A 20428-nucleotide genomic window follows, 5' to 3' on the forward strand; every position below is an offset into this window, starting at 1 on the left:
GCAGGAAGGGGGGGTGTCCTAAAAGGCCTTGTGCTGCAGCACAGAGTTGCTTTAGTCCATCTGCCTTTGTCCTAGTGGATGGTGCAGGTGAAGAGTGTGGGGTTGTAAGAAAGAGTGGGTTTGTGGATGGTGGTTCTCTTTTTGTTTTTTGTTTGCTTGCTTATAACCTTGGGTTTAGAAGACTGTATTTCAGAAAAAAATTTGAGCGAAAGGCAGAAACAAAGCAGGTGTACAATAGCATGAACTTTGCTTACTTACCGTGAGCACCAGAAAACAGATGAGCCTTAACCCAGCCCTAAGATAATCAGGGCCCAGTGTGGAATGTAGCCACTCTCTCCCTCCCCCTTTCCTGCCTATTTTGTGTTGTTTCAGCTAATTCTGAGGTGATTTCCCAGGGGGAGCTGGGATAACACCTTATCTCCCTGTGCTGTGTCTCTGCTGCCATTGTACTTTGTCTTCAGGCCCTTCAGGGCCCTTAACATCGCCCCTCCAGAAGGTCACAGAGCCCAGCGGTTACCAGGAGAGCAGAGCCAGAAAGTCCTGCTCTCTGTAAGGTGAGTTGTGCAAAAGGTGTCCCAGCTTTGCCCCAACAAAACAAACAAACAGCTGTGAGCAGGACAGCAGCTTTATTAAAAAATGTGCGAGTTGCAGACTGAGCATAGAAGTGGCTGTCCCTTCAGCAGGAGGGGGTATACATTTTTTAAAAATTGTTTTTTAAAAAAAGAAAAGATTTCAGGCTCACCTTTCTAAAAAGGCAGGAGCCCAGAAGCTGATCCATCGTTCAAGTCAAAGTAGAGTGACTGATTAAACACAAAAAGGTTCAAGATGCTCGCTGTGTGGTCTCAGGTCCTGAATAGAGCGGATTCTTCTCTGCCCTTCCCAGCCCCCCGAGGAATGCAGGGCATTCACATGCAAAAAATGCTAATGCAGCGCCCGGCTCCACCCCGCGGCATGCAGCGCTGCCCTGCGGCTCGGGGAAGGATGGTGGAGGTGGCCTGCCCCAAGCCCCTGCACCGCTTATCGCAGCTGCATTTGCATGTGAGCAGAACCATTCCTCCCCAGCTCTTCAGAAAGAAGCAACTCTGCCTTTGGGATTTTATTTATTTATTTTTTTTTTCCCCGTTGCAGGAATGAAGCTGCACAACCACGAGGTGAAAGAAATTATCAAAAAACCGCTCTTCTCTGGCACTGCCGTAATCAGTGGTGGCCTCAGTTTCTTCTTAAAATCCAACACTTGAGCAGTGAAGGCCAACTTGCTGTTTCGTGCAGGAGCCCAAGCGCAGCCTGTAGAAACCCCTAGCCACAGCCCAGGAGAAATGGGTCCCACCTGTTGCTGTACCAGCCCTCTGGAGCTCAGGTGGAGATTCTGTTGTAGCAGCTGTGTTCAAGGGAGCCCAGAGTCCTCCCAGGCTGCCTCTTCAATTTCCCTGTTTTTCTCCACAGCTGTGCCAAGCACAGAGCCCCTGGTGATCTTGAAACTCACCTGTCAGCCTTTTTCTCCTCTGCTGCCAGCTTGCTGTGATCTCTGTGCCCATCATGGTGCCAGCTGCAGAGGGAGGGCCTGGTCAGAGCAAGAGGCTGGAGCCCAAGGCACTGCTGAGCAGTCCTAGAGTTGTATACAGCTCTGAGCATAGAGCATTTCAGCTCGAAAGTATTTTCAAGTCAGTACTTCAGGAGACTAGGATCTACCTCTGCTTCTTTCCACAAGGGGAAGTCAGGCAGTGACCTTAATTCTTGAACCTTTCCTCCTGTTGTGACAATGAGACTGGTCTTTAATAGATCAGACAAATAAGAAGCTGGTAACACATCAGAACCTTTCAGGAACACAAACAAAAAGCCCACCCTGTCCTCTTAGCACCCAATTTCTCCTCCCCTTTCTACTCCGGCACCTCTAATTTGAACCTGGCTGCCTTCAGCTGATAGCAGCACTTCTTCTTACAGCCTGGCAGAAAAGAAGACTGTGGTCGATTAATGCAGAATAAAACACAGACAAGTTTGCCATGAAAAAACTCATCACATTTATTTGATTAAACAAAAATAAAATAAACTGCATAGGAACATTTTAAAGTCCAGAGAGACACTGACTTTGTTTTAAGGCTGCCAGTAGCTGATACATCATCTCCTTGCTACATCCTTCAGCCTTCCCTATGGACCACAGAGATACATTCAGAAGCCTCCATTAACACAAAAAGAGTTCTAACATTTTGCTCGCTTACTCTACATAAAAGTTTGCACATAACCTGTCGTGCTTGCCTCTCCGCAGCACTCAACATCCCCCAGCCAGGAATGCTGCTTTTTGTCCAAGTAGAAATGTGATGCCCTTCCCGGAGCATGGCAGCTCTTGTCACAGCCTGTTTCATTATCAATTAGATACAGAAGCTCTGAGCAGCTCATTAAAAGCGAAGCACTGTCTGTCCTGCTGAGACATTTTTATTATTATTAGGAGAGCAGCATGATTAATCGCTTAAGAGAAACAACTGCAGCAGAACAGGAAACCACAAACCCAATTGTCTCAGGATGCCCAACATCCACGGGCTGACAAAATCATTCTGGATCCTGATGTGAGCCTGCATTGAGGCAACACCAGTTATACACTAGTAATGAAGTTTTATAGGATGGGGCCATGCACATACAGGCAACTAAATGAGGGCAGAAAATGCAAGTTTGTCGCACCGGTTTCAAGTGCACGACCTCCATTTTGTCACAGGCTTCCAATTTCTACTTGAGCAAGGCCAGAGCTCCTCACACTGCAGGCACGTGTTTGACACCCTCGCTGCGCCAACCCAGCAGCACTTGACAGGTAATGCACAGCACGAACAAGAGTCACGTACAATAAGATACCCCCACCAACTTCGGTGACTAACCACACCTTACAACCTAGTTAAAAGCTTCAGTCGTTTTAGAAAAGAAACTAAAAACAAAACCCAGAAACAGACATCTCTCCCTCTGAAGGAAAAAACTACTACATCGTCTGAAAAGTTCTCTACAAACCTATAAAAGGACTTTTTTTTTTTTTAAACTAGTCTGGTAGCTCAAAAGGAAGTTACTTAACTACGTCACTACACAGACACTTAACATTCAGTCAGTAAGGCTCCATGAAAAGAGCTTAAAAAATTATCTACCTGAGTTTGTAAGTTGATACAATCATTTAATAGAAGGTCTAAGACCATGCAGGTACACAAAGCATTTTTAGAACCATTATTGGTTAAACAATGATGGAAAAAAGATGCCACTCTGGCTTGTTAACCCGTAAGATCACTTAGAGACATCAATGTACATTTTCCACCATAACATTTACCAAACCCAACACAGCCTATCGTTATTAGGGAGTCTCTGTACCCGCTTCTGTCACCCCCGAACGTGAGCAGGGGAGGAACAAAGATCTTTCAATACAGTGATCTGAAATTGTGCTTCTGCAACTTTACTCCACAGGTAAAACAAGGGGCACGTTGTGTGTCGCCATTAGAGTTGTGTAAAAACCCAACACACTGGTTTTAAATTGCCTCTCCCGAGAATATCTGAACTTAAACCGCCCTCCAGGAATAGGAACTTGGTTGCTTTGTCATGGTGGAAAAAATCCCATTGTGTCAAGAAAGCTACTAATACAATCACCAAGTCAAAAAAATCAGTATCTTATTCCCTTCAAGCATTTGGTACAGCATTGTGTTTACAGCAATCATAACGTTAGTCTTTCCACACAGGAACAGGACATACTCGTAGGCATGCATAAAAGTTTCTCTTGTAGAGAGAAGACCTTTAGGTCTCATCGACATAAGAACACTGCAAATAAATGAAGTATGTCAGCTAGTAGTGTCATAATACTGAAAGGAGGTTACATTTCCATACTTCGTAGTGAAAACGGATCAAACTCAAGTGTTTCAGGTATCTCAGTCCTGTTTGCCAGAGTATACGAACATTTGGTTTTATTTACAGATTCTCTAGCAAGGGCAGCTTAGTATTTCCATGGGCAGGCAGAAAAAAAAAACAAAAAACAAACAAAAAAAAAAAACAAAAAACAAAAAACAAAAGCCACCGTATTGTACACATTTAATATCTGTTTCAGTTAAATGCTTGTCCAAAAAGCAGGATGAATCCTTCCCCCAGGCAGATTCTCAATTATTTCTCAAACCTGTCTGATGCTAAATTGAGGTAGATGATTAACTTCTGCAAAGTGAGGTAGAACTTCAAGAAAAGATAGATAGTGGCATCTTTAGTTGTGCATTTTGTACCACAAACTGGGTTTCAAACTCCCAAGGACAAAGACCAAAGGTACAATATTTGTCTAACGCAAGTACCAGTGTTCATTTTTTATACAGCTCCAAACTGTGTCTAAATATCTCTATTTTTAAATACCCTCTTACCTTTTGGCACCATTTGGCTTACACTCCTTTAAAAAAAAAAACAAACAAAACACTTTGGCACAATTTCTTTTAAACCAGAACTGAACAGAAATCTTATGATCAAAGACATGGCCAGATAAGCCGATAAACCTGCTCTCTTCCAAAATTAATTTTGGTGTAACTGTAACAAAACAGACCGGGCCCATTTTCCTGCAATTACAAGGGAAGGCCACATCCAAGTACTTTGCTCTTCTTTCTCCCAACTTGGTTATGTCTGGCCCCAATACGCATTAGTTTTCAGGTGTTGTCATCATTCGCTAAATCTCTTTGTAGTTTGGGTTTATGGGCTTCAAGTTATTTAAAGGTACTAAATAAAAGGAGTGAGTTATCTGAAGGACCTGCATTATCAATACTGTGTCTGCTGCGGTTTGGGGCTGAAGTTCCTGCTTAACGGAGAAGGGACAAGATTGTTTCATAGGCTGAGCCTGGAACAGCCAAACTGACCGCTGATAACATTGTCAAGCAAAAAGTTTGCCGGAGAGCCACTGTTTTAACCTGGTGTGGTGAGATTCCTTTGGGAGTTCTAGCAGACAGGTCTGTTACCCACATCTCATCTGCCAACGCTAGAGCTAAGAGAAAGAGGCACAAGCTCACCTTACCCTTCTCCAGGCCATCATCTCCACCGGTTCAGAAGATTCCTCTGAACACTTAGGCTTGTTTGGTTTGCAATCAAGCTTCAAAGCCTTGCTTTTTTTTTTCCCTTTGTACACTTTTTATTATACCAGGCCATTAACCTTAGAAAGTTCATAGCATGAGAACATGTATGGAAAAAACAGGACAAGGTTTGAATCTTGTTCATTAGCTACATCTTACCCTATAAGGAACTTTTAGAAAGTGTCTGATGTTGGCATTGAACTTGTATATTATCGCTACTCATTTTCATTGCATATAAAACTCCATTTTATAAGCTACACTACTGCTTTTCAATGAGACCAAGTGTGCTTAGCACTATCTGTGACAAAGTTAAGGAATTAGTTTGGGTAGCTAAATAGTAGTGTTTTTAAAACAAAAAAGCTCCCCAACACGTGAGGTGAAACGCTTGAGGCCTAATGGTTTGGTTTGTGAGCAAGCCCAATGAATTAGGTGGACAGCAAGTTAAAAGTTAGTCGTTCTTCTCCCTGACAGAGCTGGACTGGCAGTTTGTGCAATGGCTCCACACCAAACAGCAAAGGGCAACTTCTGTGTGTCACCTTCTACACAGTGCAGGCTGGAAAAAGGCAAGAATATTTCTGTTCAATAACGCTGAACACACGCTTAGCCTTTTCTTTTTCAAAGGCCTGGATAACAACTCCCTTCTCCCAGCCCCAGAGAAGGAACCCAGTAAGCATCAAAGCGAAAGAGCGTTTCTAGCACACTAACATCAACAGCCACTCAGGTCAAGATATTGATAGACCTGGCATTTTCATTAAGACATGATAGGTTAAATGCAAGGACACAGCAAACTAAATATTAAAGCTTTTAAAACCAATTTTCTTTGGTATCTAGATCCTGCAGGTATTACTTTTCACAGCCCAAAATTGCAATTAATTCTTGGACTGAATAATACGAAGCAAACACGGACATCTGCCATAAACGTTGGCCACCCCCAAGACGGGAGGCATGCACACAAGTAGAACTTGAAGCTGAAGGTAAACTAGGTTTCTCTCATACCCATGTGTTGAGTGGCCACACAAGTTTAATGACAGACATCTGTATAAAAGATTATCCTTTTGAAGACTGTTTTTAAAACATGCTATCCTAAGATTAAGCCCAGCTGAAACATACTGCCTTGAAGAGTTTGCTTCCTTGAGGCTTTGGCTGAAAGGCAGCACAGTTATTTAATTTAGGTGTTTTTTCCTCACCCTTCTTTTAAAAGGTTTTGCCATCTCATTGAATTTGTCTGTTTCTTTCTGGTCCTTTAAGTTTAAGCCTCCTCTAAGTGGAGGAAGTCTATATGCAACACATCAGGATTTCTACAAAACCCAGAAAGTTAACACTCCTTGGAGGGGAAAAGCAGCAAGAAGGAAAGTGCACCTTGTGATTTCTCACAAATTTATGAAGAGCCTTTCAATCTCAGGTTACTTTTGTGCATGATAGTTGGCAAAGGGATGAACCCTTTCCGCAGAGGATGGTAAAGGCCCTTCAGACATTGACCATGTTTATGTTTCAGAGATCTTCTCTTGCAAACAGTAATATAAATCCCATAGCATTTCCAAGGCAAAGACTACTGATACATGAATCCTTCCGTCACTGAGTGACAGAAAAGCCCTCTGCTCCCTAACTTTAACCATTGCCACTAAGTGCCTTACCCAGAGGATAAAGCAACAACTCCAGAGACCATACCTGCACTAACAGCTAAATGTGAATTGAAAATTTTGAATAGAACTAGAACTTCCAGGGCCTCAAAGTCCCTCATTTATTAGAAAGATATCTATTGTCCCAGAAAGTTTCTGCTTCTCAAAAGAGCATTTTTTTTTTAATATCCCTGAAAGGGCTAATTTCGCCCTGCCTCCAAGCTTTTAAGGATCATTAGTTTATTATTCTTTTTTTTTTTTTTTACACAGAATTCTTTGGTACTGCCCTGGGAAAAAAAGAAAAAAAAAGAAAAAGGTTTCATCTTGATATAGTTTGCCTTAGGCTGGAACTAGTAACTTTTCATTTGGATCTGTAGCAAGAGCTACATGGAGCCACAGGCTCACCCCACCTGAAATACTGAATTAGAGCTTCTGGACTATTCCAGTCCAGCTCCCTGGGAAAGCCAGAGGATGAAAAAAGTTTCATCACTGATAGTTATTGCAATCCTCTAAACACAAGAGACTTGATTTTTCCAAAACTCACCCTGAATCTCCAAAGCTGTGCTTATTTCTTACTTTTGGAAATAGGTACCACTTCTAACAAATCCATTGAACTTTTTCCCCCTTAAAGTCTCCCTATGGGGAGGGCCAAAAAAAAAAAAAAAAGAAAAAACGCTAGTCATTTCACAAAAAAATTAAATCAAGGGCTTGATTTTCCCTGTTTCAATGCTCCTCATAACTTCTTATCCAGATTAGGCATACATACTGATAACAGAAAAAACTTTAATACTAAACTTTCAGATGAAAGGAATAAAAAGAAATAACTCAAGGACAGGTTACACTACAGGAAGCCTTGCTTTGTCTAAACTTTTTGACAACTGAACTAAGCCACTAAAAGGAACAATTTGGTTTCAACTCAAAAGAATTTTTGTGCATTTTCATCAGCTTCTCTTTGTGCTGTTGGATTACTGTGTTTCAGAAAAAGTACACAGAAATGCCAAAAAGATGCAAACTTGCTCTTCCTGGCGAGTAAATCCCACTCACTTCCACAAAACGTTCAAAGTCTCTGGGAACAAGACACTGTGCTCACCAGTAAATCAAACACACTGAGGTATAAAAAGGAGAACAGGAAAAAGTTCTCTGCTGCAGCAGCAATTCAAAAAAAAAAAATCCCCCTCCCGTGTCCCCACCCACAGAACTGCAGTATGGTCAAGAACACAAATTCTCTACAAATACCTACTACCATTTTCTCCATTAAAAAACTTATAGCGCCTTTTTGGCTTAAGCCTACAGAATATACCACACAAACCACCTAATGTGCACAGCAACACATGTTTGTGCATGAAACCCCATGGGGGGAGAGGTAAAAATTTTCTGAACTGTGAGTGTGTTGGGACGGGGAGGAGGAGAGAAACTGGGGATGGAAGGGAGGACAATGAGGTAGATAGAATTTAACTTTACAGGCTCACTCCCTGCAGAAAAGATAAGTACATTCATCTGTAAAAAAATTAAAGATGAGGTAGGTTTGAATCAACGTTGTATTTTTTCATTTTCTCTTAGAAGAATTTCCCTGAGACAGTTTCTTCCTAATTCAAACACAGATTAGAAGACGAGAATTCGATTGTTTCCAAAGTCGACCACAACAATCATGCCATCAGGGGTGACGGCTATACCTGAAGGACGGTCCATCTGACCAAAGCCGCTTCCCTGAGTGCCAAACTTGCATAAAAAGCTACCATTGGACTCAAATATCTGCACCCGGTGGTTCCTGGAATCGGCCACAATGATGCGCCCCTCTTGATCCACCGCCACTCCCTGCGGGCGCAGGAACTGCCCGTTGCCGCTGCCCTCCGAGCCCAGGAAGCGTGCTGACTGGCAATCTGCGTGGATGACCAGCAGGCGATGGTTGTTGAAGTCTGTCACGACCAAGTGGCCCTCGTGATTGAAAGTCACACCTCTGGGGGAATCAAAGTGCTTCCAGAGTGCCCCTTCAAAGCCATACTTGTTAAGAAACGCACCATCGGGTCCGAACAGCTGAACGCGATGGTTCCTCGTGTCAGAGACCAGGATTTTGCCCTCTGCGTTGACGGCCACATCCCACGGGTAATTGAATTGCCCATTTTTTGTTCCTTTCTCCCCAAACTTCAGAATGAACTGCCCTTCGAAGGTGAAGATCTGGATGCGATGATTGTCCTTGTCAGCCACGACGATCCTACGCGAGATGTCACAGGCCACACCAGCGGGACGATCGAACTGGCCGGGCCGGGAGCCCAGCGTGCCAAACTTGTGGTGGAAAGTCCCGCATGGCTTGAACACCTGGATGCGGTTATTGCTGCGGTCAGCCACAATGATGTAGCCTTCTTTGTCTACGCTAACCCCCCAGGGGCGGCAGAGCTTGCCGTCGCTATCTCCCTCGCTGCCAAACGAGAGCCCAGGCAGCCCGATACCGATGTAGCTGCGCCCAGATTTCACCATGACTTTGAAGGGACTGTTCTCAATGTGTTGGTTGCACATCATCACGGACACCAGGTGCTCTCCCTCTAGCTGTGGACGGTAGCTGACCAGGTAGGTCCCGTTCTGTTGATCGCTGACGTCTGCCCCAAAAAGGTTTCCATCTGGACCCATCACCACTGCAGAGATCATGTCGCCTCCTGAAAGGCGAGGCTCACCATCGTGGTCATAGCCTATCACTGTGAAAGAGGCTACCTTGCCCTGCAGTGCACGCTTGAGGCCTTCCCCGGTGGCTTTGGTCAGAGGAGCAAAAGCCCCACTGCTAACAAAGCCCATTGATTTAATGGCCATATACAAGGCCTGGTCAGGGGGCGTGAACATGATCCTGTCATCCTCCTGGGGCTGGAGAAGGCCCCTCACATTCTTCAGCTCCTGCACCTGAGCCAGCATACGGTCCCGGGCCAGAAGAATATCCATGGTACGACCTTCCTCCAGGACCTGCTGAACAGCACTAATGGTGTTGTCCAGCTTATTTAGGTTCTGACGTAACTTTTCAACTTGCAGGTAGAGTGACTTAGCCTTGACTTGACGAATCTTTTCCACCTTGGGGGAGAGGAAGGGGGAAGAAAAGCACACTTATCAGGGAAAGACAACCCGTGACACCCAAACACTTCCTAATGTTCCTTCTACATAAACAGTTACGTAGTTATTGCAGGATGCTGACACAGGACGTGATAAGATAAACTGTAGAACAAGCCTTAAGAAACTATGGCATAGAGAACACAAGTGAGAAAAAACAACTATTAAGCCAAATTCAGATGGTTTTCTCCAGTCCTCCAGTTAAAAATCACACATTCTTGCTCTATGGAGCTGCCGCATCAGTATTCTATTTGTTCTACTTGAAAGATTTGCTTGGTTAGTAGCTAATAATGACTTGCTTCCTTAAAAGCTACTCTACCCCCTACCTGCAAGGTACTTGACAGATCATCAGAAGGCACATCTTATTTAGACTCTAAAGACTAAAGTTACTGCAGCTCTCAAAGAGCAGAGTCCAAAGCATCTCTAACAGGAGAATAGAGAAGAATTTCAGAGGGTGGGCTGTTATCACACAAGGCTGATGCTGAGTTGGCATCAGCCAGTGGATACGGGCTCTCCTCATTTTCTTGCCTGCCCAAACTGTTTTCGTGGGACTGGATAATACCAGACACCTATCTCCAGGACCTTTTAGGATCCAGTTATTTTGATATTTTCTTACAAATACTGGCAGTCATGCTGAGCTACTACTCTACAACTGGATGCCATAATGTCATTTCAAAGGACAGACAGTTGCTGCCAGCCCCTACTAGGGCTGGAAGCTCAACCAACAATAGTTCTGTTTTGTTATTAAAAACATGCCCATGTTTGCATTTACTTGTCAAAATCAGTTTTGACAACTGGAAAAGTACACCTGCTTTGTAAATTTAATTAATTGCTTTATTGTTGTTAAAATGCATTTATTTATGCCTGATACTTGTGTGGCTGGCTGCAGAACAATACCAATGTATTTTGGTGAGGGACAAGTCACAGTTTATAACTGAGTCTTCAGACTTCACAAAGTGAGCAGTTCACAGATGTACAAACACGTCATTTCATTTAAAATTAAGGGATATTTTTACACAACTGCTTCCAAACAAGTATCAAACATGCTTCCTCCAATATCTCATTAAAGTCACTAGTTTCCAAAAGATTACCAGTCATGAGTACTTTGACATCAGCTTTAGTACCCAAAATTATTCACTAGCACTCCTCACATCAGGCCTAAACATGCATTCTGCTTTTTCTTTTATGCTAGAATCATTTCTCACACCAGTATGCAATCAAGACCCATTTTTTCCTTCATGAAAATGAAACAGTTTTATAACTTGAAGAAAACTTGTTCTCAGTGTGGGCTTTTTTTTTTTTTTTAAGTGCACCTATGCTGGGATACAAACTCTTGCTTCTGTACTAGTAATACCTCAGAAGAAAAGGCTGCCAAAGTTTCTTGGGCAAGGCCAACAGTGGAAAGTGAACTTCTCCCTCATTCCAAGTACCTCAAGAAAGCAGCCTTCAAACAGTAACTATCAAGTTTGTTCTTATAAGAATGTCTAAAACCAAGAGAACTATAAAAACACAAGCCTCTACTTTAAGAGATTACTCACTGTACCTACAGCAACAGATTAAACCAGAAAGTTACTGTTCCATTCTGTTTCAGGAGAAGAGGCAGGGCAGAAATAATTTAGCAGAATGGTACTGCCTCTTGACATCCAGTGCCTCAACCACATGTACAGGCCATCCTGGCCTTTAATAAGGGTAGTGGGCACACAGGACCTTTTTTTTTTTTTTTTTGCTATACTTCATCCAGTGCACCTGCAGATTTACAGGAGCACTTGAAATTTACTTTTAAGCTTTCTCAATTTACCATGCATTTTTGCTCCTTCCCCTATACCAATTTCAGCAATCCTGTGGTCACAGAAAAGTCCATTTGACTGGCTGATCTAAAAGAGCTAGGCCAACAGCAGAAAGAGTGTGTTTCTGCTCAGTTCTGCATTAGGACCCAAAGGACCACTGCTAGACATTAAAAAAAACATGACCATTAAATTACCTTTCCAGGTACTTCCCCCGTTGTTGTGTTTCCCCACCCTGCACATTTATCACGGCTGAAGCAAATGCAGGAGTTTGAGATTACTCAAAGTACTTGAGTACAGATACTGCTGCTGGAAAATATTTTCATTCTGCTAGTAAAAACCCAAAACCCTGCCATATTACTTCGTTTCACTAATCAGAAAAGGCAACTACACTTTTTATAGAATAAAGCAAGTTCTTGGGTGTGTCAAGAAAGCTAGTCTTGCCAGATTTATACTGATTTGTTTCTAAGGACACAGCATATACAGCTTTACTCCTTTCCTTTGTGTATGAGAAGTGGATCCTTCTGTAAGAACACCCATATACTACATACTTATACAGAAACATTTTAGAGGTTTTAAAGGGATATTCATTAAACAAAACGTGGACATTCTCTTCATCGTTCAGCACTGGAGATGTGATGTATTGCTGCTGAGCCAGCAGGGGGAGCGCCCACCTTACTTGTGATGCTGAGCTTGCCTCAGGATATAGTAGTCCCTACCGAGAACTAGTTTGTGATGCAAAGATACTTCCAAAACAAAATCAACCAGGGCCAGAATCCAGCATCCTGCTTCCTAGAAACAGTATTTCAATTGAAGTGGTATTTCAATTCAGTGTTCCGAGGAAAGACATTTGAATCTAGCCCTGTGCTGTTAAAGAACACATTTCAAATTTCAAGTGTACAAAGCACAAAAGTTTAAGTACTTACCTTCCAGAGCAGCTCGCACTCCCGCTCTTCCAAGGCCTTCTTGTGTCTAGTTGTCACTGCTTTGACTTCAGACTGTACCACCTTAGCTTTCATCTCAACTTGCTCTGCCACCGCCTGGGCCTGTTCAATACTCAACTGGAAAGAAAAAGACATATTTCGGGATCAACCAAACCTGTAAGAACTGACATTTAACTACACCTTCAAGAGAAGGCAAAAAGTGACATTTCTAAGGTTTTACCAGGCCTTCACCCATTTTGTACTTCAAAGCCTGAAAACAGACGTGATTTTCTTCTTTTAATAAATTTATTAGGCTCCATGTCCTTCTGGTGCTGGGGGCCCCAGAGCTGAATGCAGGGCTTCAGGTGGGATCTCACAGGAACAGAGTGGAGGGGGAGAATCCCCTCCCTTTTCCTACTGGCCGTGCTTCTTTTGGTGCAGCCCAGGAAATGGTTGGCTTTCTGGGCTGCAAGTACATGCTGCTGACTCATGTTGAGCTTCTCATCAACTGACACCCCCAAATCCACTCTCCACCCAGCCTGTATTTGTGCTTGGGATTGCCCTGACCCTGGTGCAGGACCTTGCACTTGGCCTTATTGAACCTTATGAAGCTCACACAGGGCCACCTCTCAAGCCTGTCCAGGTCCCTCTGGATGGGATCCCTTCCCTCCAGGGTGTCAACTGCACCTCACAGCTTGGTGTCAAAGTTGCTGAGGTAGCACTCAACCCCACCATCCATGTTACCGATAAAGATATTGACATTGACATACCCAAGAAATCCAACACCCTACCAACAATGCACACCACTGACAGCTTGACAAGGAAAGATTTTACTTGTTGGCAGATGAGAAAACTCAACTTAATTTTCCACACTGCATACTGAAAGCCATGGAAACATCCATGAATATTTGTTTTTGAACGCAGATTTTTTCTGGTAGATTTTGATTCCTTTTCCTCACTTTGGTTTGAAAGACTGGTACATCTCAGAACTTCCCTAAGCTATTTCAGACTAGGTGGCAAGGGAAAGCTCTGGAAGAAAAATTTTTAAGTTGTACTTTGTGTGTAGTGTTGCTCAAGATACCCTCTGAACTGCAGTCTTGATAGCTGATAAAGAGAACAAAAGTAATTTAAGGGCTTCACTTCTAGGGTCTTACAGAAGATATCTTCAGTTTGATCAGTCCACAGACACTTACAGAATTAAGCAGATATGATAATCCATGAACTACCTGGTTCCAGCTTTGCCTATAAAGTTAGGCAGGGCTTCTTGTTATCTTTTATATACAGCAGAGTTAGTGGTATTTTCAGGGTCTGAACTGGCAAATTAACAGCATCTAATTTATGCCAACAATAGGACTATTACCTGTCAAACAAAAATAAGTGTTTCCTCATTCCAAGTAGTTACTCTAGAGCAAGTTTGAGTTACTGAATTAAGAGTATGTTTCCAGGTCATGTAGGAATACAGAACTGCAAGGAAAATGAAGACTAACTTTATCAAGTCATTAGCCCTTAGAGAAAAGATGAAAAAGACAAGCCTAAGAAAAACAAGACGACAACGGTTCTGATCTTTAATGAGGAGTCTCTTGCTATCTGGTAGAGGAAGATGTGAATGCTACTCTACAGCACCTCTGCAGGACAGGGCTCAGGAAGAGAAGCATGCTTCAGCTGTTCTGCCTTCATGCAGTTAGCTCCAGGTTAGAATCCCCAACTTTTTTTTCCTCCAAATTAGAAGGGACAGCCTGAACATCCTACTCCACCCAGACCTGACATGCCTTCACATGAAGCTAGCAGACAAATTCAATTCACCACTTCAAGTCCACAGAAAGGAGGAAAATCTTGTGAAATGTCTGCTTTGCAATTGTTGTAACAACTGCCCCCAGACTAGGACTTCATAAAAAGCCAGTAAGTCTCAGTCCTAGCTGAGAAAGTACACGTGCAAGAATTACAGTGCCTCCGTATATCTCTGCTTTACCATCTAAATACAGAACCAGCTTTTACTGTCAGGAAACTTATTTCTTCCAAAGCAGATTTAGTCCTGTCAAGAACAGCAGAATACCCTCCTTTTGCTAAGAGATGGGGATATATCCTTAAGAATGTAAGTGATAGGGAAATGATGTTATCCATACATATTCTAATTCTACAAAGTATTTCTGATAGCAGGAAAGTCTTGATTGAAATGGAGCTTTTTGTACAGCAGTACCCATTAGGGCTGAGCTGTGTGCACATTGCAATTAGCTATAAGGCATGAAGAATCTCAGCTATTCTCAGTTCTTTACCAAAATTACCAAAACCACTCATGAACTCCATCACAATAGGAGATAATGATTTTTCATCCATAGGAACCAGTTACAGTTTGGCAAAGCATCCTTACAATGCTTTCTGCAAGAACTGCACTCTATAGCTTTAAATTGTCTACCAACAACTCATGGCATGTGGATTTGTTATTAGTCTGAGCCTAAACAGTTCAAAGCAGCTAAGGATGGCAAAGATGCTACAATGCTACAGCTTTAGTATTGACCAGAATATTAACAAAGCTTTAGAAAATTCACATGATCCCATAACACTCTACCCAAACAGGCTGTAACAGCCTAAGAAGGCTAACCAGCAAGCAGGGCAGCAGGTAGTGGTATGTGGGAGAACAGCAATGGGCAAATTACCTGCCTGAAGCAGGAACTAGAAGCTTTAAGGATAACTTTCGAGAGCCTTCACTATGTGGAAATCCCTCACACTAATTACTGTAAGGTATCACAACTCTGCCACAATGAATCTCCCCTTTTGTTTAGCAAGTATTTTTATGCAGAGCTTGTCCTCAGAGAGGTCAGCTTGTTGGAACAATGTTGAGAAGCAGCATTTCTCGTTCTCGTCAGGCACATGATCTTTTTACAACAAATCCTTTTAAAGAGCACTTTTAAAGAGTACACTTCATAGCATAATTATTCCAGTTTTTGTGAATGCAATGGTTAACAAGTTCATATGCTTCAGAAACTGGAGACAAGGACTTTGTCAAGGAGACCATCCAGTTCAGTTATCCCTCACAAATTCTGTAACAGCTACTGTGGCTCCTGCTGTTGGTAGATACAGTAAATTGCCTAATTGAAGCTTGCACTTATGTGAGTACCCAGGGGCCAGAACATGACCAAGATATTCCCCATTCTATTATGGATGTCACCAGTGTCTTGTGTTGCTTAAAATAAAATTAAGGAAAGGACTTTGCAACATATCTTGCAAGCTTCAGACTGAAACTAGTACTTCCAATTTGTCATATTAAAATTCAAGTAATGATGGAGTGTGTTTAAGAGCCACAACAAATGGAAGCCTTGCAAATCAAGGTCCCAGGGGGCAGGCAATCATGTTTTCATGATGGAATGCAATTCAACCCAGCAAACATCCACCGCTAGATGCTGTTACCAGCCCATTTCAGAATTTCTTGTTCTTCTCTACAAACCTACCCAAAAAGCAACACAGAACACATGCTTCAGGAGGACAATGGCATGCAGTATTACCTGTACTTTCAGATTACAGAGCGTTTAATGAGGATTATTAAGTGCACAAGTCTCATGATCTCCAGCTATTTTGTGCAAGCTGAAAACTTGTACAGCTGAAAAATGGACAACTCCATTGAATGTTCAAGGTAGCAATACCTATCAATTCATACAGCATTTTACATCTTATTAGTCCTGGCTCTGCACAAACACGTCAAGTGTCACTGGCAGCCAGGGTGCCAGACCTGCATACAGAATGCCAATTCAACCATTCCTTTTCAGGGCAAGACTAGAAACACTAGAAACCCAGATGTGCCTGGCTAGTTTCTATATGCTCCAGCCCGTTGTGAGTAAGAGGCCAAAAGCAGAGTTGTTTTGAACCCCTGGTGCCCTTTAGGACACCTCTGTGAGCTCCCCTTTAGCTAACATCTAACAACCTGCAAAAAGCTTCCAGTAATGATCTTGCTACTTCAGTTCTGACATTACAACAATCATAAGTAGCAAAGTAGTATTGAGAACCTGATCGCATTTCTGGATATCTGGGCTGACTATGGAGGGGCCCAAAGCAGGATTTGCCATGTTCAGTTTTCAACAGTTCTCCAGATCTATCTTCTCTTGGACATCAAGAGCTGGTTCCACCAGGAACCAGAGCCTCAAGTTAACGAAAAGCCTTCCGGCATTTCATATTTGCTTAACTTAAGTTTTCCTATAACACATTTGGAAGTATTTTTCTAGAAATCACTGCTTGAGTTTTCAGTAGTGCCACTTCCTTAAAAATACAAGTTATGGCCAGAAGTGTGCAACACTCAATAAGAACCCTCACTATGAGTTTCTACAGCTTGCTACCCTCATTATCTGGGTACACTCACAATTCAGTTCACACAGTACAATTAATCAAAGAGGCCAACCTAGGTCTCAAACAGAAGAGCCTGATAATCCAGATGCTTAGCCACGATGTTGCATCTGATCAGTTCAGAAAGTCCTCTATTTGAGCACTGCTGTACAACACGACTGTGGCAACACCATGCAACATGTAAAGGCAGTTTATGGTGATTGAATCACCAACCAGACGCTAAGCTTGCATGAGTGTTTAAAAGGTCCTTTCATAGACAGGGGATAAAGAACCTTAAATACACACTTCCCACCTCAATATGGAAGACTTAAACCTTAAACACTAAGGAACTTAAGAGCAAGTTTATCCTACTTAAGAAGGATGGGGGTGGAGGGGCTTTTTTCTTGGGAAGAAAAGCTTTGAGATACTCTGGCAACCCCCCTCTGGACTTTAAAAGCAACTTAAATAAAAAAAAAACTAGGGAAGTCTTTCTGTATATCTCAGGGTAGCCCCTTTCTACCACATGCTAAGGGTGTCCCACCCATAAATATTTTGTTACCACAAAGAAGGGAAAACAAGCAGATAGAGGGCTGGTTTTACAGGATTTTTTCCCCTATTACTTCAGCCATAAGAGCCAGCTTTCTCCATCAAGAACAGGGTATAAACTTCGTAGTGTTCCTCTACTGGAGAAATTAACTGGAGATCTTAGGTAATGTATAGATACAGTAAGAATGTTAAGATAGACTTTGCAGTTGCTTTGAAGTAATATTGGCATGGCCACAGCACAAATCAGTCATTGGGCCAATTTAAAAGATTTCTGTAAAAAGCGTGAACAAACTAAGATGTTCTTACTTACAGTGCTTATAGAATCTCCAAGAGCTTTGACACAGGGAGGGCTCCAGCCTCATGTTGAGGAGGTTAGCTCATGGCAGACAAATTAAACCGCTTTGGTTTGTACTGCAGGAACGTGATTTTTGCCTAAACTTTAAAGGTAGAGCAGTAGCACGGACTTACAGTGTAAAGTACCATGGACTTAACGTGTGAAAATCTGCCTTCCTAGGTAATTATCTACTTGTGTATTAAACTAAGAAATTCACTAAAACAAGGCACAATATAATTAGAAGTACCTTCAGAAAATCAGCCTCTTGATAGAGAGGCTAGATTTACATTAAGGACTTAACTGACCGTTTGTGGAACTGTATTCTGCTTTATATTTCCTTTCATCTGGGCTGTTGGAAAGAGTCAATTGTGCTTTTCTGTTTTGTTTGCTAGGTTTCATTTTTAGATTCGCCACCTGGCTAGCCTGACTTCAAAGCCATGCACTGGGGTGTTTGAGCTTACTCAGTGTGACAACACCAGAAGGATGCTTTGCAGCACAGCAGTGCCATCCCTCTCAGCTATCGGCCTCCCGGCAGCAGCACAGATTCCATATGGGAACCCACAGGGAAGCTCCAGAGGCTCAGGACAACAGATCAGCTTCCTCCTCTGGAGGACCAAATTTCCTGGTTACCTCTCTCCCCCCTTCTCCAGAGGGAAGGTGCTCAAGGTCCAGCTGATCTACTTCATACCAGTTTATTTCTGCAAGAAGAGGCACTGCCTTACTGGCTGGCCCTCCTTACCAAAGCTTAAACATTTGATGCTGGAAAGCAAGTCACTTCTTTCCACGCTCTGCTAGTGACCAGTCCCACAGCAGGCTTCCACATTTAAATGAAGCCGTTGCCAAACACCCCAGCAAACACAGCTGTAGGCTGAGATACAATTTAAAAAACAAAGCTATTTTTAAGACAGCTGGCATACAAAGATCAAACCATATTTTACCATGTTCACCTGGAAATTAACCCTAAACCGAAGGAAGCACTCAATGCTTTACTGTTACTCCTCAAGTGCATTAAATTACACACACATACATATACATATATACAATTACACATGTATAGATGTATTTTAAGAACATGACATTTTGAAGAAGCCATCTATCTATCATCATAACAGATTTACGTTCAGTTTGTGGCCCACTCCCTGGAAAAAATTCTGAAAGAAGACGGCTAAGTGTGCACTCTGATAAGGTAAAAGCAAGTCAACGGGACAAGCTGACGGGTATCAAAAGGGAACAGTCCCGTGTGACACCCCCACCCCATTAATCTGATGTCAGCCGGGGCTTTCAGACCCTTATATGAATCAAGTCACTGAAAATGCTAGAAAATTATCTCCACAAGGAGGATAGCTTTGTGATGAGATAAGCCTGCTCAGAAAAAGTCCTACAAGCAACAGGGCTGGGGGGGTTCTGCTCTGCTCCTGGCATCATCAGTCCCTGTAGCACTGTAGTGAAGCAGCCCAGGGAGCTGACTCAGCCAAAAGAGTAATCCTACCGAAAGGTTACCCTCTCCGCTGGATCAGCTCACCACTCAGTTACACATGCACAAGTTCTTGTGTTGGGGATGGGCTTAGAAACGTATGCTCCAAGCCAGGAGCGGGGCAGCACCAGGCGAGCAGCTTTCCTTTGCTGCAGAATGAATAAGGGGGGAAAAAAACAAGCCTCGTGTCGCCAGGCTTTCTACTTGTTTTGGGGGGAATTTGAATCCTTTGAGGAGTCAGGTTTGTGCTTTTCAGCATCTTGATTCACTGAAGCTTGATCTGGTCAGTCAGTCCTGAAATGTATCCTAACGCACAGCAATTCCCCCCACCCCACCCCCCAAGTCTGAAAAACAATCTTTCCTCCAAAGCCACAGGAAGAGTTTAAATAAACATTTCTTCCTAAAAGCCTTCAACTTTGGTTAACCAGATACTCTCCAGCCAGTTGACTCCTGGCTTGATTTCCCCTCTCCTGCAAGGCCCTTCGGAGTCCACCTTTTTCCCTTTCCTCCCAGCCACCCCTCTTCATCCATCCTCAACATTGCATGTCCAAGAGGTATCGCTTTCCTAGCCTATTAGGAAAGTTACTAATACAGCATTATGAAACAATCCCGCTAAGAAGTGTTAGTGCACCATATTACTTTTCAACCTCCCTTCGAACACCAGTCTGTTCCTCATATTGCAGCTTATATTGGCATTTAGTTCTACAGACTGCTTCCAAGCTTTAAGAAAAGCATTCAAGCCAATTTATTTTAATTTAGAGTCTAGTTCATTCAGGGTTTGTCCTAAATTCATGCTGACACGCTGTCTCCTCCCTGGGATAAACACATAGCTTCACAGTCCTGCTGTCCCAAGAACAAGGAAAGCTCTGCTCTTTAAAAATTGCCTTGTGTAGCAGGCTTACTGCACCAACCTTTAAGTCAGACACCTCTGCTTTCAACTGTGTCAGTTCTATTTGCTGCTGCTGCTAGCAAGATAGCAATACCAGAGTTGTAGTCTTCCCACATTCACTCACAGATTACTACCTCAACTTCATCACAGATCTGCTCACTCACTACCCCTGTTTCTGCAGTGGTCCAGATTAAAAGAACCACTGCATTAAGAAGTCAGTTCTTGAAAAACAGTTTATTTTATAGAATTTTTCATAAAAATTGACTAGTTAGCACTTCCAAGATGCCTCTTAACCTGCATGGACAGTATCTGGACCACAGCAAAACTAGACAAGCATAATTCAATGGAGCTATTTGCTTGAGTTACATGAGCAGCATCAGGGCCACCCACCCTTTGCCCATGCC

The 20428-nt window shown here is 42.8% G+C and overlaps 1 protein-coding gene across 1 annotated transcript in view; it reads right to left on the minus strand.

The window, feature by feature from the left end:
• Positions 1–7849: 7849 nt before the first annotated feature.
• Positions 7850–20428, minus strand: part of TRIM71 (tripartite motif containing 71) — a 54329-nt gene continuing 41750 nt past the window's right edge. Inside the window, exons 3-4 of the mRNA XM_084508865.1 lie at positions 12474–12608; positions 7850–9727 (exon numbers count right to left, since the gene is read on the minus strand). Of these exons, the coding sequence (XP_084364991.1) occupies positions 8276–9727; positions 12474–12608 (1587 nt within the window). The 3' untranslated portion in view covers positions 7850–8275. The remainder of the gene's footprint in view (positions 9728–12473; positions 12609–20428) is intronic.

The sequence above is a fragment of the Aythya ferina genome, assembly GCF_964211825.1.
Source record: "Aythya ferina genome assembly, chromosome: 2".
In the NCBI taxonomy this organism is placed as follows: Eukaryota; Metazoa; Chordata; class Aves; order Anseriformes; family Anatidae; genus Aythya; species Aythya ferina.